At 45.2% G+C, this 20,749-nt stretch overlaps 1 protein-coding gene across 1 annotated transcript in view; it reads right to left on the bottom strand.

Annotated features, from left to right (window-relative positions):
• Positions 1-270: 270 nt before the first annotated feature.
• PARP8 (poly(ADP-ribose) polymerase family member 8) overlaps positions 271-20,749 on the bottom strand; it is a 175,403-nt gene continuing 154,924 nt past the window's right edge. The window contains exons 20-26 of the mRNA XM_032805284.2: positions 16,836-16,948; positions 16,574-16,646; positions 15,096-15,165; positions 13,821-13,897; positions 12,117-12,186; positions 9,905-9,989; positions 271-2,047 (exon numbers count right to left, since the gene is read on the bottom strand). Of these exons, the coding sequence (XP_032661175.1) occupies positions 1,945-2,047; positions 9,905-9,989; positions 12,117-12,186; positions 13,821-13,897; positions 15,096-15,165; positions 16,574-16,646; positions 16,836-16,948 (591 nt within the window). The 3' untranslated portion in view covers positions 271-1,944. The remainder of the gene's footprint in view (positions 2,048-9,904; positions 9,990-12,116; positions 12,187-13,820; positions 13,898-15,095; positions 15,166-16,573; positions 16,647-16,835; positions 16,949-20,749) is intronic.

Raw genomic sequence — 20,749 nt, 5'->3', positions numbered from 1 at the left:
TCATACTACCTAACTGCTCCATGTAGATGGATCAATTCCAGGAATCATCCTTGGTGCAAGATGTTAAACTGCGCTGCAGTGCCACAGGTTATTAGTGTCAAGTATCAGAGGGGTAGCCATGTTAGTCTGGATCTGCAAAAGCGGCAAAGAGTTCTGTGGCACCTTATAGACTAACAAACGTATTGGAGTATTAGCTTTCATGGGTGAATACCCACTTCATTGGATGCATGCGACGAAGTGAATATTCACCCATGAAAGCTCATGCTCCAATACGATTGTTAGTCTATAAGGTACCACAGAACTCTTTGCAGGTTATTATTGGTGGCTCCAGAGATGGCCTGGTTCCAAAGAGGCCCTTTAGAGAACTCTACTTTTATTCTAGAGAACTTCAGTTTTATCCTTTTGAGTGAGGATTATTTTGTGATACAGGGAAACAGGAGTGATGAGACAAGAAGCAAAGTAATTTGGAATAACAAGACTTCCCACAGTCAATCTCTAACCCCTAATATCTCCGTACATTATGCAATTATCTAGATGACTTCTGCTCTGTTTAAAAAAACAAGCACACACTGGGGTCTTCCTAATAACCATCATGTTAATAACAGCACAGTCCACTTCTGGAGGGCTCAAGGTGTGATCTTCTATGGTAATTTTTTGTGCCTATCTTCTCCCTTTTCAAGGCTGCAAGGGAGTAAGTGGTGATGTACAGAGAGGGGATCTGAAATGTTGTCAAAAGAGAAGGGCAAGATCCTGCAAGATGACTTCAGTGAGAGCTGAGGGAAATTAGCACTTCCTAGGAGGTGCTTAGCACCTTTTAGGATTGGTCCCTGGCCCATAAGTGTGCTGCCAACATGCTCAGACAGTGGTAACCATTTTATTTTTAACATTTGTAATTCCTAAATCATAAAGATTTAACAGATTTGCTTTGTTTCCTTAGGGATGAATTAACAGTATTTCACCAAAGGGAACTCAAGAGTAATTCTGACACGTTTGTAACATGAAAGGTATTGCTATTTCTTCCTAATGGACAATCAACTGAAATACTTGTAGGTCTTGATTCAGCCAGGTACTAAAGCAAGTGTCTAACTTTAATCACAAGAGCAATGCCACTGAAAACACCGAAGTACCTTGCTGAACTGAGGTGATAGGTCATTGTAAAAAGTGGCTTCACTACAAATTCACTTCTCAGCCCCTGGAACTCTGGTCAGCTCACTTGGCTTGCATCTTTTAAATAAAATAACTGAACTGTTTACTGGATGGTATCGTTTCTTTTGAGAGAATGAAGAAGACTAGTCATACACCATCAATGTAGTTATATTTCTCTTGGCAATAACAGAATACTGCAAAAATGTTTTCTTCTTTTAACTTTTTTTACATTAAATTCTAGCTACATTTGCATACAGTAAAATGAATCTATGATATTGTAAGTAACCACCCTCTTTAATTTGACATGTTCCAGAAACCATTTTTACGGTGTATTAAAATATGTGAATATTCTTATTGCAAAGTGTCCTGTATAATGCAGGTTCTCCGCTATAAAATCTTCTCTCTTGCTTATATTTCAGTCATTCTAAATTTAAAATACCGGTATACAGTACTAAAATGGTCCAATTAAAGAGTTTAATATAAAAATATCAGCACAAAACTCCTTTTAAAATTGTTTATTGTGAGCAACCCAAATGTCTCTTTAATTGCTATTTGTTGTAGTATATTAACGGACTTTGTACCCCTATAATTGCTAACTGATACCATTGCAGGTATTTCAATGAGATAAGAAATACTAAGTAAGAAAAGAGGAAGTATTCAAAGGATTAATTTGTTTAGTAGCAGTAGCAGTAGCAGTAATAATAATAAATTAGTTTTTCACATCTTCTTCAGTCCAAAATCCAGCTTTGAGACTGAGGAAGGCTTCCAGATCACATCAGTTAAATAGGAGTGGTCCTTTTACCCAGTAGCAGTTTGATTACCGATGACTCGAAGAATCTCTTTGTGAATGCCTGTTTCTTGTGTATTTATACTTGTATCACCCACTTGGCCATCTTCATAACTAAAAAAGTACAGACAAAAAATAAAATTGTAATCCACTCTTTATGCACTGTGCAATGACATTGATTATAGACTTCACAATGCTCCTTATTTAAACACTAAGCCAGGGGTAGGCAGCCTATGGCACGCATGCCAAAAGCAGCACGCAAGCTGATTTTCAGTGGCACTCACACTGCTTGGGTCCTGGCCACCACTCTGGGGAGCTCTGCATTTTAATTTAATTTTAAACGAAGCTTCTTAAACATTTTTAGAGCCTTATTTACTTTACATACAACAATAGTTTAGTTATATATTATAAACTTATAGAAAGAGCCCTTCTAAAAACGTTAAAATGTATTACTAGCACGCAAAACCTTAAATTAGAGTGAATGAATGAAGCCTTGGCACACCACTGCAGAAAGGTTGCCGACCTCTGCACTAAGCCATGAATATTATGTGGCAAGTGTAAACTCAAGGAGTGTGAAGCTGTTTGATGGCAGGATATGCCCTTTCACAGAAGAGGCCAACCAGCAAAACTGAAGTCCAGCAGGATCTGCTGGGGCTGCACTACTGCCTACCCCGGCTCACTGAAAGCCATTGGCAGCTCATCAGCTGCGGGAGCTCATATGCCAAGAGCTTCCTTTCATTACCATCACTGTCTCTTGGGAACCTCCTGGAGCGGAGTGCTATGACAGCATGTGTAAGTTACTGCACTCTCCATCTGCAGTCACTGATCCTTTGTCTAAACTGGGGATTTGATATGATATCAGTCAATTTTGGTCAGTCACTTAGGATATGTCTAAACTGACATAAAAGACCCGCAGCATGGCTGTGGCTGGCCCGGGTCAGCTGACGCTCATGGGGCTTGGGCTGGGGGGCTAAAAACTGCTGTGTAGACGTTTGGGCTCAGGCTGAAACCTGGGCCCTGGGACCTTCCCCACCCCGTGGGGTCCCAGAGTTTGGACTACAGGTCAAGCCCAAATGTCAACATGGCAATTATATAGCCCCGCAGGCTAAGCCCTGCAAGCCCAAGTCAGCTGACCTGGGCCAGACGCGAGTGTTTACCTACTGTGTTGACATACCCTTAGGGATCTGTACCTGTGCAAGTTATAACTGCAGATATAGTAAACCAGTGCCGCTTACTCCTGCTTTAAACAGGGATAACAGGAACTGATGTAAACCACAGTTTACCTTGTCTATACTAGGTATTTATATTGGTACACAAATACCAGTGAGTGGCCACCAATCAGGGCAAATCCACAGTGAAGACAAGACCTCATTTACTGCAAATTTGAAATCAAGGATGCTCTGGATGGGTACAGGGGTCCATCTGGGTGGCCTTCTTTGCAGGATGTGGGCCTCTGTTGATATACAGAGGTCTGTTAATGAATCAAATGTGATCAAAGGACAAAGACAGTTACCTTTCCCATAACTGGAGTTCTTTGAGATGTGTTGCTCACGTCTATTCCACAATAGGTGTGTGTGCTCGCCATGTGCACCGGTGCCGGAAGTTTTTCCCCTAGCAGTACCTGTAGAGACGCGCCCCTAGTGACTCCTAGAGTGGTGACTCCATGGTGCAGTATAATGGGCGCTGTGTGCTCCCCCTCCCCCTCAGTTCCTTCTTGCCAGACAACTCCTACAGAGGGGAAGGCGGGCAGGATGTGGAATAGACAGGAGTACACATCTCAAAGAACACCAGTTACGGAAAAGGTAACTGTCTTTTCTTCTTCGAGTGATTGCTCATGTGTATTACACAATAGGTGATTCCAAGCTATATCTGTTGGAGGTGGGTAGCAGTTCACAAATTCCTGGGACGGAGCACAGCCCTGTCGAACCTGGTGTCTTCCCTGGTCTGGGAGACGATCTCATAGTGTGAGGTGAACATGTGAACTGAAGACCATGAGGCAGCCCTGCAGATGTCCTGAATGGGGACATGGGCTAAAAAGGCAGCAGACGAGGTCTACGCCCTAGTCGAGTGTGCCATTACAATTGATGGTGGAGGGACTGCTGCCAGGTCATAACAGGTACGGATGCACGAGGTGATCCAGTTGGAGAGCCGCTGAGTGGAGATCGGCTGAACCCTCATGCGTTCGGCCGAAAAGATAAACAGTTGCAAAGACTTCCTGAATGGCTTAGTCCATTCCAGGTAAAAGGCCAGAGCCCGTCTCACATCCAGCATGTGGAGGCGGAGCTTGGGGCAAAGGACTGGCAGGAAAATGTCCTGACCCATGTAGTAAGAGGAGACCACCTTTGGGAGGAACGAAGGATGTGGGCGGAGCTGGAGCTTATCATAATGGAAAACCGTGTACGACGGCTTGGAGGCCAGGGTCCTGAGTTCTGAGACCCATCTAGCTGACGTGATCACCACCAGGAAGGCTATCTTCCACGAGAGGTGCGACCAGGAGCATGTAGCTAGTGGCTCAAAAGGGGGACCCATCAACCAAGCCAGCACCAAGTTCAGGTCCCACTGCAAGACCGGGGGCCTAACGTACGGGAAGAGATGATCCAATCCCTTAAGGAATCGGCCAGTCATAGCGTGAGAGAATACCGTGTGCCTCTGCCTGGGCGAGTGGAAGGCCGATATGGTTACCAAGTGCACCTTGATGGATGAGGGCACCAGCCTTGGGCCCTAAGGTGAAGGAGATGATAGTCTAAAGTGAGCTGGATCGGGGCAGCCACGGGGGGAAATGCCCCGCTTTGCTGTCCATCAGGAGAACCGAGACCACTTTGCCAAGTAGGCTCGATGTGTGGAAAGTCGCCTGCTTTCCAAGAGGACGCGCTGAACCCCTTCCGAGCATGTCTTTTCCTCCCAGCCTAGCCATTGAGCAGCCACACCGTGACGTGGAGTGCTGCTAGGTTGGGTTGGAGGAGGTGGCCCAGGTCCTGGGAGAGCAGGTCTGGGTGGGATGGCAATGACCATGGTGGGCGACTGCCAAGTTCATGAGGGTCCCGCACCAATGCTGCCTGGGCCACACCAGAGAGATCAGGAGGACCTGGGCCCTGTTCATTTTTATCTTTTCCAGGACCTTGCTGATCAGCAGAAACAGAAGGGTGGGGGAGGGGAGGTATAGAGAAACTGGCCTGACCAGGATAGGAGGAAGGCATCAGAGATAGCGCCCAGTCCCAGTTCCCCGGAGCAGAACCGGGGACAGTGCCAGTTCTGCTGAGTCACAAACAGGTCCACCTGGGGAGTTCCCCACTCTTGGAAAAGTCTGTGCACCACCTCTGGATGAAGAGACCACTCATGCTGAGAAGAGAAGTCCCTGCTCAAGCGATCCACCCACAAGTTACAGGCACCTGATAGGTGGTAGGCCTGTAGGCAAATGTCATGGGCTATACAGAAGTCCCACAGCTTGAGGGCTTCCAGGCAGAGGGCAGAGGATCGGGCCCTGCCCTGCCTGCCAATGTAAAACATTGAGGTTGTGTTGTCTGTGAGAACCCTAGTCACCCTGCCCTCCAGGTGCAAGCGGAAGGCCATGTATACCAGCCAGACCACCTTGAGCTCCTTGATGGTTATGTGGAGGGCCAGGTCCTGTGCCGACCACAGATCTTGGATCTGAATGTCTCCCATATGGGCTCCCCACCGTAGGTCTGACACATCGGACACCAGTTCCATCGACAGGGGCCTGCCTCTGCACGGGTTCCCATGGAGCATGTTCTCTGGAGGGGACCACCATTGTAGGGAGGCGATCACTGGCTCGGGCACAGTAAGGACCTTGTTCATCCTGTCTCTGGCCTGGGAGAACACCGAGGCTAACCAGAGCTGGAAGGGCCTCATCCTGAGTCTGGCATGGCCAACCACATGTGCACGCCAACATGTGACCCAAAAGCTGGAGACACGCTCTGGCTGTTGTCACTGGAAACCTTGTGACTGTGTTGATGAGCTCTTTCAGGGTCTCGAACCTGTCTGGTCGGAGGGATGCCCTGGCCGATGTGGCTTCTGGGGCTGCATCGATAAACTCTGTTGTACCAGGACTAATGTGGACTTGGGGTCGTTCACCAACAGGCCCAGAGTGGCGCAAGTGGACAGAAGGAGTGCCACATGGTCCCACACCTGGAACCGGGAGCTGCCCTTGACCAGCCAGTCATCCAGATAGGGGAAGATCTGGACCCCCCGGTGCCTGAGGTAGGCCGCCACCACAGACAAACTTGGTGAATACCCTGGAGGCAGTGGACAGGCCAAATGGGAGGACCGTAAATTGGTTGTTTTCCTGTCCATTGGAGGAAGCACCTATACCCCTTGAATATATGGATGTGGAAGTACGCATACTGCAGATTGAGGGTGGTGTACCAGTTCCTGGGAACCAGGGATGGAATAATGGAGGCTGGGGAGACTATGCAGAACTTTAGCTTCACCATGTACTGGTTCAGGCCTCGCAGGTCCAGGATGGGCCTCACCCCCCCTTTGTCCTTCGTGATAAGGAAATAGCGGGAGTAGTACCCCATGCGTTTGAACTCCGCTGGCACCACGTCCACTGCTCCTAGGCCAACGAGCCGCCCCACCTCCTGCTCGAGCAGAGCCTCATGAGAGGGGTCCCCTACGAGGGACGGGGACGGAGGGTGGTTGGGCGGGGTAGAAGTAAACTGGAGGGCATAGCCCCGGGAGATGGTGCTGAGGACCCATCGGTCCGAGGTCAGAAACGACCACTCCAGGAGAAAAGCACACAACCGGTTGGAGAAGGGAAGCTTTATTGTGGGTGGATCCCTAATGTGAACTGGTAGACTGACCCCGAGTGTCAAAACTGTCGTTTCCCTGCTTGTTTGCCCTTGAAGGACCCAGGCTGGGGGGCAGACCAGGACTGCCTCTGCGGGCGTTTCTTATAGACCCACGACTTTTTATAATGATGCTTGTATTTAGAGTCTGTGGCCTGGGTGGGAGCCTGATGCAGCTTAAACTTAAGTCTAGCCGGAGCCGGAACATAATGGCCAAGAGTCTTAAGCATAGCACGGGAATCTTTCAGGCCATGCAGTTTTATGTCCGTCTGTTCTGCAGATAGAACCTTGCTGTCAAACAGGAGGTCCTGCAAGGAGTTCTGCGCCTCACTGGACAGGCCAGACAGCAGGAGCCACGACGCACTTTTCATGGATACCGTAGAGGCAATGGACCATGCAGACGGGTCTGCTGCATCCGATGCTGCCTGCAGGGTTGCCCTGGCAGCCGCTGTACCCTCCTCCACCAGCACTTTGAACTCCTTCCTGTCACACTCCTGGAGGGAGTCCTTGAATTTGGGCAGAGAGCCCCACAGATTGAACTCATACCAGCCCAGGAGGGCCTGATGGTTCACCACTTGTAACTGAAAGCTTGAGGACGAATACATTTTTCTCTCAAATGAATTCAGCCTCCTTGAGTCTTTAGTTTTCGGAGTAGGGACTGCTTGGCCCTGCCGCTCCCTGTGGTTGACCAACTTGACCACCACAGAGTTAGGGGAAGGGTGGGTGTAAAGGTATACATGTCTTTTGACGGGCACAAAATACTTGCGTTCTGCTCTCTTTGAGATGGGGGACAATGAGACCAGGGTTTGCCACAAGGCATTTGAAATTTTTGCCACCCCGTCGTAGAGTGGCAGAGTCACCCTGCCCGATACCGAGGTGGACAGGACGTTAAAGAGGGAGTCCGAGGGCTCCTTCACCTCCTCTGCCTGAAGGTTGAAGTTTCATGCCACTCTTTCCAATAGTTCCTGGTGGACTGTAGAGTTCTCCTGCAGGACAGAGGGAGGAGGAGCCGTAGTCGCCTCATCAGGGGAGGTTGAGGAGATGGGAGTGGTACTTTGTGTGTCCATCAGCACTGGAAGATCCACCACTTGGTCGCTCTCTGGGCACGGCGCCAAAGGTGCACATCCCACGACTCCTTTCTCATAGGCTGGGAGAGGGAGGCCGATGGCCATTCTGAGGCTCCGGCCACTGAGCAAGCCCACACCGGGGGCTGTGTCGGGGGCCACGGTGCCCACTGGTACCACTGTGCCGGCCATGGGGTCTGGTGCCACTGCACCTGCTGTGGCACTGGCGGAGCAGGCTGTTTGGCCAGGCTGCCCTGTTCCATTCATCGATGGCTACGAAGGGAAGCTGGGCTAACGTATGACCTTCTGCTGTCACTGGACCAGGAAGAGCAGTGGCACAGGGAGCAGTGCCGACCACAAGACTGTGATCCTGACATGGAGGAACAGTACCACTGGTAGCAGATGCTCTGCAATCGGTTCTGGTGGGTGGATCCGTGACAGTAAGGCGATGGCGATCGACACCCAGGGCTGTGGGAGTGGTGACATAGTGGGATCCTGGAGCGAGACAACGAACAGGAACGGCATCGACGTTCATGTTGTGACTGGTTACAATAGCCCCTCGGAGACGAGGACTTTGGCATTGTCTGCTTCGGTCCTGTTGGTGTCCGCTCCTCGAGGCTGAGCAGTGCCTGGAGTCTCTGTCAGTCAGAACCCAGCCAGACAACCTGGTGGGGACTGACAGTGACCTGTGTGGACTACGCACAGGACAGCGGCTGAGCGGCAAACAACGTCGGGAACATTCCCTCGACCGCAACCAGTACCAAGTCGGAGGTGACTGCGTAGATCCCAGCGGTGCTTGCCTCTGGACTGCAGAGCCAACATTGGTGGTGCCCCTAGTACCGACATGGACATAACATCCTGGGAAGCTTGCAGGGCCTCCAGCATGGAGGGTATCATGGAAGCCTGCTCTGAATGGGCTGGGCTACTGCTCTTGACCTGAGCCGGTGGCCTAAAGGCCGATGGGGACTGAGGACTGCCCAACATGGGTCTAGCCTCTCCTCCAGTTTTGCTCCGGTGCCGTGGTGGAGAAGGCCTCTTCTTAGCATTATTGGCATGCCTTGTGGACGGGGAGCAGTGCTGACAGGTAGATGGCGCCGGGGGGGGTCGCTGCGCACCGATACCATGGCACCTAGTGCCGACTTGGAGCGGTGTGCTGGAGTTGGGGTCAACGTCGACTCCATCAGGATGGCTGCAGCCAAATATCTCTTTCTCTCTTGGTCCGAGGCTTGAACGACTTGCAAATCTTGCAGCGATCACTGAGATGGGTTTCACCCAAACAGCATAAACAGTCTGCGTGCAGATCACTCACCGGCACTGGTCACCTACAAGTGTCACATGACTTAAAATTCGGGGCATGGGGCATGCCCCGGCCCAGGTACATTAAACTAAACTAAACTAAACTACTTAACTACAGGTACTACTACACTGAACGAACAAGAGTTCTGGAGGAGAGCTGCCGCCGAGCTGGAGTAGAGCAGTTCCGAAGTATCTTCACTGGCAGCAAGAAGGAAAAGAGGGTGGGGGGAGTGCGCAGCGCCCCTTATATTGCACCATGGAGGTGCTACTGTAGGGCTCACTAGGGGCGCTCCCCTATGGGTACTGCTAGGGGAAAAACTTCCAGCACTGGTTCACTTGGTGAGCATGCAAACCTATTGTGGAACAGACATGAGCAACACATCTTGAAGAAGAAGATCTGTTTTACAACTAGAGTACAACTTAAAGATATATCACATCTTTTTATCCCTAATTTTGACTTCCTTGGCTTTTCAGATGTACACTCTAGGAGGGTTATTTTTTGGTCTCAAATCAATTCAGTGATACACTTACTATATTGTGACATAATCATATAGAGTGGGAACAGCCTACAGCCCTTCACCCATTGTTCTTTTTTTTCTTATTATAACAAAAGGTAGAAGTAAAATAATCTATTGTCATTGATCTAGCATACATTTCCTTAGAAAAATAAATTACTGAAAAATTATTAGGAAGAATTTATTTTTGGCCTCTTAAAGTTGTTGCAAAAAAACTGAAGAAAACATGGAAAAATTTTTTAGGAAATATACAAGTAGAATTTTAAAGCTAAAAGCAAGTAATGTACTTACACAAAGAAGAATCTCGTACACACATGATCAGTGTTGGGAACTACCCATATCTCCCCATGTTTGTGCAGATCAGGTGAGGTTATCACTATAAGGAGAGAACAAACACTGAACAGTGAAAACATCTCTGGAAAACATCATTTAAAAATATCTGTGCTTCCACACATTGTAAATAGCATTGTGGGAATGTCTATTGCATGGTCTACAATCCTGGAGTTGGCTGACCCTAGGAGTTAGGACATCAGCTTAATTCTCGCTAACAATGGACAAACCAGTGGTATAGGGTACCGTGGGCCAATTAATCAAACTTTGGCACAAAGAAAACTTATGTTTGATAATGAATGGATGAAAAGTAAAATATGAAAGAAAAAGCTGGGAAATGAGTCATTGACTATTTAGGATTATGCTTCTTCAAATGCTGTTAGAATCCTGCTTCCTCGCCCCCACCCAGTGTCAGGAACCAGGGTCTGCAGCAGAGCCAATCTCAGGGCAACTTAATGAACACAGCTGATCTGTAGTAGGTTACCTGACTGGCTTGGATATACCACCTGATTAACTGGAATGGTAACAGATCAGTTCTTAAGCCTAGCAACAGCAATTCAGTGGCTGCTCAAAGCATTTGCCCATGATTGTGATAGCTCCTGCCTTGGACCTAGCCCTACTCCTGCCTGGCTTCGCTCCAGGTAACCTGGCCCTGACCATCAGCTCTGACTTCTGGCTTCATCTCTGGCCTCTGACTTCTGCTGTAACCACTGGAATTGGCTTCTGCTCTAACCACTAGGCACAACCACCCAAGTCCCAATCACTGACACACATATAGAGGGAATTATGAATCAGGAGAATTAGGTACCACTTCTCTAGAAACAGCTACATATTAGATCTTTGATTTTTTTTTTAACCATGAAGATAATAATCAGAAATAAGGTTTTCTGGGTAGAGGCCATTTTTGAATACAAACCATTTTGTTCTGAAGACCTTCTATAAACGCACTTGAACACTATTGTACATAAATGAATGTATACAATGTTTTACAATCTGTTGTGTGAGGTTAAATCTTATCTCCTCTTTTTTTCATTTTAAGTCAACACAAATGTTTGCCTCTTGCAATTCATAAACACTAGACTTTTTTTCTTTTATGACTGACTTTTTCACGAGTCAGTCATAAAACTCCCTCTCTCTCTTCTTCCCTTCCTCAAGATGGATTTTAGCTGAACAAAAATATATTTTGGCAAATTGTACATTAAAATATGTCAGAGAACCAAGATCTATGATAACTGAAATAGTTCTGCACATTCATTTCTATCATTTGAATACCATTTACACTTGGAAAAGTACGTCTGGGATATTTAGATTTTTGTTTTTAAATTATTAGAAATGTAAAGACAAATTCTAGTTGCATATTAGGTCTGTTTCCAGGAATTTTAGAATGACATTAGAATCTAATTGGTAACAGTAACGGATTACATTTTAAAAAATGTCCTTTAAAGGCTTCATATACATATAGAATTTGCACATGCAATTTCAGAGGCTGAGATAAAGTCCCTTTAAAAAATTGTCTTAAATTGTATCATCTTGAAAATTATTCTCCTTTCAAACAGTGCCAAAATATTTTTATAGCTGAGATGAAATCCTTACCTTCCTTTACCTGCTGTTAAAACAATACATATTTGCTAGTCACTTTAAAAAATGGCCAAGTCTTTTGAAAATGACTATAGTCATATAGATTGGACATAGCTATATGGATTTTTAAGCACAAGCAGAGAACAGAAATCAATTCATGTGTAGTGGTTACTAGAAGAAAAGATTATTTGGCTAAGCTGTCAAAACTGGTCTGGGAATTCAGATTAGGGAGATGTTCTTTCTGGATGCTCAAACCATTAATATAGGACTTGCTAAGGGTTTTTACCAATCCTAGCTATGTGGTTAGAATTTGGGAGACTGAAGGGATGGTGACCAGTCACTTTCTATACATGATGAGTCCACCTTATTAATGGCCTAGGGTATCCTGAGGAACGGGTAATGTGGGGAGAATGGGGGATGGGACTGCATTGAGATTTAAGACCCAGAAATGATGTAGGCATCTGCACACCTGCCAACGTTGTCTTATTAAAAAAAAAACTAATTTCAATTAAAGCTTGTATTAATTTGCATTTTACAAATTCAAACAGGTACAGTGCTGAGAAAGAAATTGGGTTTTAAGGGATTTTCAGCTTACCTTCACATAAGGCTATGCATTTTAAATTACGGCTTTGCAAAAATTGGGATTGCTGTCCTTTTTTCTGTGACTGAGGGATAGAATGTGGAAAAAATAATTAAAATATTAAAAGGAAACATGGGTAAAAATGTAACAAGAGTATTTTTTAAATTGTTTATTTACTGACATAGTTTCGCTGGACACATTTGCATTATTGGGTTAAAAATGCAATAGTGGCGACTTAAACTACTTTAGCCAATAGCAAAGGATCCATTTCATTAGCAATTTAAAGGCTGGATAATATTGGTGGAGAATCACATCATCTATGAGAAACAAGCTAATAAAAGTAGTAAAATGGTAGTCAAATCCGGTTGCCCTGGGGTTTTCACAAGAAACCTACATGAGGAGACCAGAATCCTCCAATCTGGCTGGGTGCAGGGCACAGAGAACCACTGTAGTCATCACTCCAGTTCATGAGCTGTATGAGTATCTATATCTGCCATAACATCTCTCTCCTCCTTGGTATCAATGGGATGGAATCCTCTTTCATCACATAACAGCTGGGTACAGTACAATAGTACAAAGGCTCTGTAGCACATTGGCTATAGTAGTATGTATTGCTCTACATGGGAGTTTAGCTAGTGCAGGGGTGCTCAGACTTCATTGCATCATGACCCTCTTCCGACAACAAAAATTACTTCACGACCCCAGGATGGGGAACAGAAGCCTGAGCCCACCGAGCCCCACTGCTCCGGGTGGTGGTGTGGGGGAAAAGTCCAAGCCTCATTGCTCTGGGCAGAGGGGGCAAAGCTAAAGCTCAAGGGATTTAGCCCTAGGCAGAGGGTCTGCAACCTGAGCCCTGCCGCCCATTACTGAAGCCCTCTGGCTTTGGCTTCAGCCCTGGGCAGTGGGGCTCGGGCTTCAGCCCTGGGCCCCAGCAAGACTAAGCCAGCCCTAGCGACCCCATTCAAAGGGGGTCCCAACCCACAGTTTGAGAACTGCTGGGCTAGTGGATAAATGTAGTCATGGTCTCTTTGGCCAAACCCTGCTACTTTACGCCTTTGGTCTCTGAGCTGCCATGGAATATGGTGACATGACGTAGAGGTTACAGAATTCCTCTGAATGGCTTCCCCACAGCATGTCCCTCCTGTAGTGAGGAACCATGTCGGTATGCATATACTTGTCAAGGGAAATGGGTGTAGAATTTCCTCCTAAGGATTTAACCATTTGTAAGCCCAATGCCTATCTATAAATAATTGCTATGAGTTTACCTTTGATTAAGCAGAAATTTACCAACTTAGAGTTTAGAAACTATCACAAAGAAAACCTGTAGCATACTATGAATGGAACTCTAGAGGGTTACAAACTAATTTTATAGCATTACCCATTCTAGATCCATACTGCACACTAATTCAGTAAAGACTCCAGAGTTCACAGGCAGAGGTTTGCCAGGAGTGATACTGAATTAAAGATTTAATCGACATTTCTTCATTTTCTTTTCATATAGTTCTGCCTATGAAAGGAAATCCACATTTGCTGCAGCATAATCTGTAAATTGTTACTACCAGCGGTTGGGTTATATTTGATCATTACAATGTCTTTGGATACTGCTGATTGTGTACAATAAAAGAGAATTTTCGACTTTCCAAAGATGGAATATTAATTCCTTCCCAGCTACAAAACCCAATGTGCCTTCCAGATATATCGTTTGATACACTACTGTACCTGTGATGCATTACTGCCTTTACTGCTTGAAGCAGGTTCATCCTTAGCTGACACCTTCTGCTGCTTCTTATTCATCCCTAAAGACATTAAAATTACTTCGGGTTTACTGGTGTGTAAAGCATTGTAAGTATAAGATATACATGGAGAGTGAAAGCAGATATTAGAGTGGGGTCAGATTCCTCTGCAAAGCATCCTAAAATTCTTGTTCTCTCTTGCATCACATGTCTGAGTCTGACTCAGTCCCAAGAGCCACACATTTGCACGACAGTTCCAATGTCTTTAAAATAGCCAAAGTACCTTTAAGCAGGTGCAACAGCAGTTAAACATGAGCTTAAATTCCACTGAATTCAGTTTAAGTATGTGCTTAAGCATTTTGCTGAAAAGGGATGGACTTCAGTTTAAAGTTAATCGAGCTTTGCTGCTTGTGGTGTGCTACTGGAAAAAGAATTAGAATGAGTCCATAAAAGATTTTAACGTAATATTTCATCTTCAATATTTTACTTACTTTTTATTATATTAAATGTTATTTTATTTTGAAGTGAGTGATCTACATAACATTTGCCACATGGAAATCATGCCACTCTCCTAACTCCATGACGTTTAACACCTTTATTCTTATTTATATTACAATAGCATCAAGGACCTTAGTCATGGACCAGGATCCGATTGTGCCAAGCGCTGTACAAACAGAACAAAAAGATGGTCCTTTATGCTACTATATCCTGTCCTTTATTCCTACATGGCTCCAATCCAGCAGTGCACCTTAGCATGTACCTAACTTTAAGCATATGAGTAGTCCTATTGACTTAAATGGGAGTACGCTTCAGATTGAAGTTAAGCACACACTTAAATGCTTTTTCTGGATTGGGTCCTATATGCCTATGCACACACATTGAAATACACAGTGTATGCATATTGCATAGAAATATATTTGCATGCTGTGGCCAAGATCTTTAAAAACAGAAGTACAAAAGCAGATTCTTAAGTCCACATTTAGGCTCCTTTCCAAAGCAATGGATGCCAGTTGCCAATGACTTCAGTGGGAGGTCCTGGCTGCTCAGCACCCTTGAAAATCAGGGCATGTATTTAAGATCATAAATGGGAATTTAGGAGCTTATTTTTTGCATACAGGAGCTCCTGTTTTTGCAAATGCTGCCTAAGATAGAAACAGACAAAATTACAACAATGATTAAAACAACGAAGCCGGTAAAAAAATCAGCAAATTAAAATATCCCTTTACATTTCCCCCTCTTTAGAGTGATTTATAAATATCACCTGAGTAACCAAATGATATGCTTGACAATGGACTAAGGTAGATCCCAATTCCAAACATTGCACCATGGAGCTGAAAAATAATGTAAAAAAGGCTAAATATTAATTTGATAGTTTTACAAAGGAAAACAACATGGCACGTGATCTAAACTGATCTGGATAATTATTTGTCCTCCCACCAATACAGTATCTGATATTAAATTATGTACAAAATAAGTCCTAAGAAAACTTGCGGCAAATATTACACAAACGCTTCTGTATCAAACTAAAATACTCCTGCATGCCCTAAAGACCATGCAAAATCTATTTTTATGGCACAGACCATTCCAATTGCCTGCAGATACAGGAGTTTGCCTCAGTTTATAGCTGTAAAATAGTGCTTCCTGTTTTTAGATCTACTGGTGGTAAAGGAAATTTTTCTCCATATTCTGAAGTTATAGATGTATTTGTGTTGAGATTTAACACTGCAATCCATGAACAAATCAATGTTATAGATGTATTTGTGTTGAGATTTAACACTGCAATCCATGAACAAATCAATGTTATTAGCAAACACGATGATAAACAATAAAAAAATGTTAGGTTAAATCTGAAATATAACCCTTGATCCAGAAAACAATTATGCGTCTGCACGACTTTATTCATAATACATGTTTGCAGTATCAGGGCCACAGTTGGTATAATTTTTAAATTAGGTAAATAAATAAATGATCACTGTTGAAATTTGTTTCAGAAGTCAGTGATGCTTTTGCCTAATTCATGTTTTTAAACAGGGTTTCAAGAGCACCTGGTAGAAATATAGAGACAGAGCCTGTAAATGTGAATAACTTTAGTGACTTCAGAGGAACTGCTCAGTTCCTTATTAGGGTGCACACAAGAGCTTAAGTAGGGAGTTCTGTCATTTTTCCCAACTTTCTCTCTTTTCTCTTTCCCACTGATGTCTCTTTTCCCTCCCTCCCTATTGTACTGTCTCTCTCTTCTTTGCACTCTTTATCTGTATTTACTGAATCCTTTTGTTCTATTTCCCCATCTCTGAACTGTCTCCTGTAAATTTTCTCTTTCCTCTTAGCTTGCTCCATTCAGTCACCCCACTCTCATTCTCCTCCATGACTTGGTCCTTATGATGCTCTCTTTAGCAGTACTGAACAACACCTACTAAATGGAAGAGGAAGTCCTGCATCTGGTACTTCCTCTGCCACTGAAGGAGCTGCTGTGCACAGCCTCAGTGTGGATCCCTAACCTTGCTGAAGTCAATGGGAGTTTAGCTATTGACTTCACTGGGGCCAGGATTTCACCATCAATGCTTCACAAGGACCAGTGGAACAACTGATTAGTGTGAAAGAAGGGAGGATATAATTGCACCATGTAGTTTTTGATCACCAAGATAGCCATCTCAACTGCCTCTCCCCAAAGGTGCCCTATGTTTAATATGTAACCTTGTATCCACTGGTCAGATAAGAACCCTTGTATCTATTACTTACCTGCAGCCTTGTATTGGAAGCAACAACTAAGCCATTCCTCAGGATGGAGTGCCAGTTTTCAATGTGTGAACCACTTAAAAATAAAGTGGAAAGAAGGAAAATAAGTAGTGTTTCAAGGCACCCAGAATGAAAGTAACCATTTTCTCTAAAACAATGTATTTGCAATGGAAAACCTCTGTTTTTCTTTACACATATTTTCAGATGATAAGAGCACAATAAGAACTGCTAGCATTATTTTTACTAATTCCATTTTCATACTTACTGAAATGCAAAGGTACTTCCATAGAGATTTTTAGCAGCTCTGAAATTGGATTCTTTGGCTGGTGGACTGCTGAGAAGGAGGAACTGATGAGGAGTGTGCATGAACTTCAGTTGCTGTAAAATATAACAGTGCACAAGTGAAAAGATGCTAATGAACATGGACCTGTCGCATTTTCAGAATTAAGTTTTTCTAAGATATTGTGCTGGTTCATGCAATATACTGTTGCCCCTCGAGTCAGACAGAAAATAATTTGAAGGCAGTCTCATTATAATAGCTTTTACTTCAAATAAAATTTTAAAAATACCTCCCAGTTTATGAAGTATATGAAAGTGCACGACATACACAACAACCTCAGATGAACCATGCTGACACCACTGAAATAAATGAATTGAGCAATTTATTCCTGATGTTTTGATCAGAGTGATGTGATGTTGGTAGACTAAGTATCAGCTCATGCCAAATCGCAAGGTCTCACTGAACACTTACAAAAGCATACTGAAAATGGGAACAGTTACTAAGTCAAAAAGCCCCTGGGCATCTCTTATTGCAATGGTACATGAAAAGTATACAACCATGCGCTTTTGTGTGGATTTTAGAAAGCTATCACACAACCTGACCCATATCCCACACCCTGAATAGAGGACTTACTGAATTTATTGGGTAGTGCAAAATTCATAAGCACACTGAATTTAACTTGTGGATACTTACAAATTCCTTTAGATGCTGATGTCCAAGAAAAATCTACTTTTATAATGGAGTTTGGCTATGCCTTTTGGATTAATAAATGCAGGAGCCACATTTCAGAGGCTTGTCAATGAAGCGCTGCAGGGAAACCTTTGCCAGGACCTATATAGATGACTTGACTACTTTCAGTAGCTCCTGGCAAGACCATTTAAACCAAGTGGGAATTGTGTTACAAAGGCTGAGAGAAGCCAACCTCAACATCAAGGTCTCCAAATGCAAGATGGGACCTGCTGAGGTATCCTGCCTAGGATACAGAGTGGGCAGTGGTTGGTTCACCCGTTTTTAAAGATAGAAATTATTTAGAGTTGGCCTGCTCATTGAGTCAAGAAGCAGGTCCAATCCTTTATTGGCCTGGCCAACTATTACTGGAGGTTTGTAAAGTTACATTGTGGCCCTCATAAGAGACCTTACAAAAAGAGGGAAACCAGACCGGGTGATAAGGACAGAGGCTGTGAGATAGGCTTCCAGAAAAGAAGCTTTGTCTAAAGAGACTGTTGGTCAACTCCAATTTTCTACAGACCATTTGTGCTGTGTACCCACACTTCTAAAACTGGGTTAAATGCAGTACTGATGCAGGATGGGGTGGGGGGAACAGGGACAAGAGGAATCCCATCACATACTTAAGCAAAAAACTGACCCCACTGAACAAAACTATGCTCTCTCTGAGAAAGAATGCTATGCCACTGTCTGGGCAGTCAAGAATCCTCAACCTTATTTGTCTAATAAAAAAATAAAGGTTTTGACTGATCATACCCCTTTGACGTTGCTGTACCAAGCTAAGGGAATGATTCTAAATTAGCCCTACAGGAATTTGACATAGAAATAACTCATATCAAAGGAAAGGAAAATGTAGTGGCTGATGCCTTATCAAGAATAGGGGGAAATGCATGATAGTCGGAGATTTTTGTCAGAGCGGTATCTGTAGGGCTGGCAGTGGTGCCCCCTTGAGTGCCGTGCCCATGTGTTGGTATATGCAGTACCACCAGACCTATGCCTTTTCAGTTCCTTCTTGCCAGCAACTCCGAAAGAGGGGCAGGTGGGCAGATAAAGGAATGGACATGAGCAACACATCTCGAAGAACAACAGTTACATGAAGGTAAGTAACCATTTCTTCTTGTTCGAGTGCTTGCTCATGTCAATTCCATTCTACAAGATTCACAAGCAGTGTCAATGGAGGTGGGCTCGGAGTTCACGGTCTTACAGCGTGCAGCATCGCTCTTCTGAAGACAGCATCATCCTGGGCCTGGTGGGTAAGTGCATAATGGGACGTAAATGTGTGGACAGATGACCAGGTAGCAGCTCTACAGATCTCTTGGATCTGCACCTGAACCAGGAAGGCCGCTGATGATGCTTGCACTCTAACTGAGTGTGCCTTGACTACTGCCCGCGCAGGCACTTTCGTCAGCTCATAGCAGATGGAGGCCATGATCCAAAATGAAATCCTCTGTGCAGATACTGGAGGACCTTTCATCCTGTCTGCCAACGCAACAAACAGCTGTGTTGACTTGTGAAACGGCTTTGTCCTGTTGCTGTAGAAGGCCAGAACCCTTCTGACGTCCAGGGTGTGCAACCTGTGCTCCTCCTCTGATTTCTTCGGGAAGGAGACAGGTAAGTATATCCTGGCCCGTATGAAACTGGGAAACTATTTTGGGCAGGAATGCCGGGTGCAGCCACAGCTGGACCTTATCATTGTAGAATAATGCATAGGGCAGTTCTGAAGTAAGCGCCCTGATCTTAGACACCCTGCGTGCGGACATTACTGCAACCAGGAATGAAATCTTTCACAAGAGGAGGAGAACAGAGCAGGAAGCCAGAGGTTCAAAAGGAGGCCCCATGAGCCTCGACAGCATGACAGTCAAGTCCCAGGGAGGGATATGGTCCTGGATGTGAGGGTAGAGACACTCCAGACCTTTCAAAAAAATGGGCCGTCATGTCGTGAGCGAAGACTGACTTGCCTTGGAAAGGAGGGTGGAAAGCCGAAACAGCGGCCATGTGGACCCTGACTGATAACAGGGACAAGCTCTGGGGCTTGAGGTGTGGAAGATAATCCAGGATCACCTGCAGTGAGCCCTGGATACATTGTTCCACAGCCCAGCATGTGAACCTTTTCCAGGTAAGTCTCTCTGGTGGTGGGCTTTCTGTTGTTAAACACGGGCCAAGCATTCCCGCTCCTCCGCATTTAGCCATGCAGTAGCCATGCTGTCAAGTGCAACATCGCCTAAAAATGTGCTTCAGGTAGGAAGGCTCTAGCCTGCATGGAGTTGAGAACTGCCCTGACGAACTCTATTTGCTGGATATGCCATAAGGTGGTTTTTTTCTCCTTTATCAATAGGCCCAGGTTGCGGCAGATGGAATGCACCAGACCGACGTTCCTTTGCGGCTGCTCCTGAGACCTGCCATTGATGAGCCAGTCGGGAAGACCTGGAACCCTCAACATCTCAGGTAAGCAGCCATTGGTGCCATACACTTTGTGAACACCCTCAGGGATGATGACAGGCCAAAGGGTAGCACCGTGAACTGAAAATGGCATCCGCCAACTATGAAATGGAGGAAATGTCTGTGACCCTGGAATATGGAAATAAGCATCCTACAAGTTGAGGGCAAAATACCAGTTTCCCAGATCCAGGGAAGGGATGATGGGTAGGGTTCTGTGGCCTGCCTTGTGCAGGAGGTCAGACTAGATGATCATATTGGTCCCTTCTGACCTATGAGTCTATGAGTCTATGAGGCCAGGGAGACCAAGTGAAACTTCAACTTTCTGAGAGACTTGTTGAAGCAATACAGGGCCAGAATGGGTCTGAGGCCCCCCTTTTGTTTTTGGGATTAGGAAGTAGTGGGAACAGAATCCTTTTCCCTTCATGTCCTGAGGGACCTTCCTCCACCGCCCTAAGGTGCGGGAGGATATCGACCTCTTGGACAAGGAGTTGCTTGTGAGCATGGCGCCTGAAGAGGAACAGAGAAGAGGGGTGGGTAGGAGGGAGGGACGGCCAAAAATTGCAGGGGATAGTTCTGAGACACTATATCCAGCACTCAGCGGTCCAAGGTGACCCAAAACCAGGTCAAAAGGTAGGGATGAAGACAGTTGAGGAAAGAACAAAGTGGATTTGGGGAATTGACTGGGGTGCTGCTTTTGAGCGCACCTTCAAAACAAGTGCTTCTGGCCCCCGGGA

The sequence above is a fragment of the Chelonoidis abingdonii genome, chromosome 6 (assembly GCF_003597395.2).
Source record: "Chelonoidis abingdonii isolate Lonesome George chromosome 6, CheloAbing_2.0, whole genome shotgun sequence".
Lineage (NCBI taxonomy): Eukaryota > Metazoa > Chordata > Testudines > Testudinidae > Chelonoidis > Chelonoidis abingdonii.
This window is presented reverse-complemented; position numbering and strand designations above follow the sequence as displayed.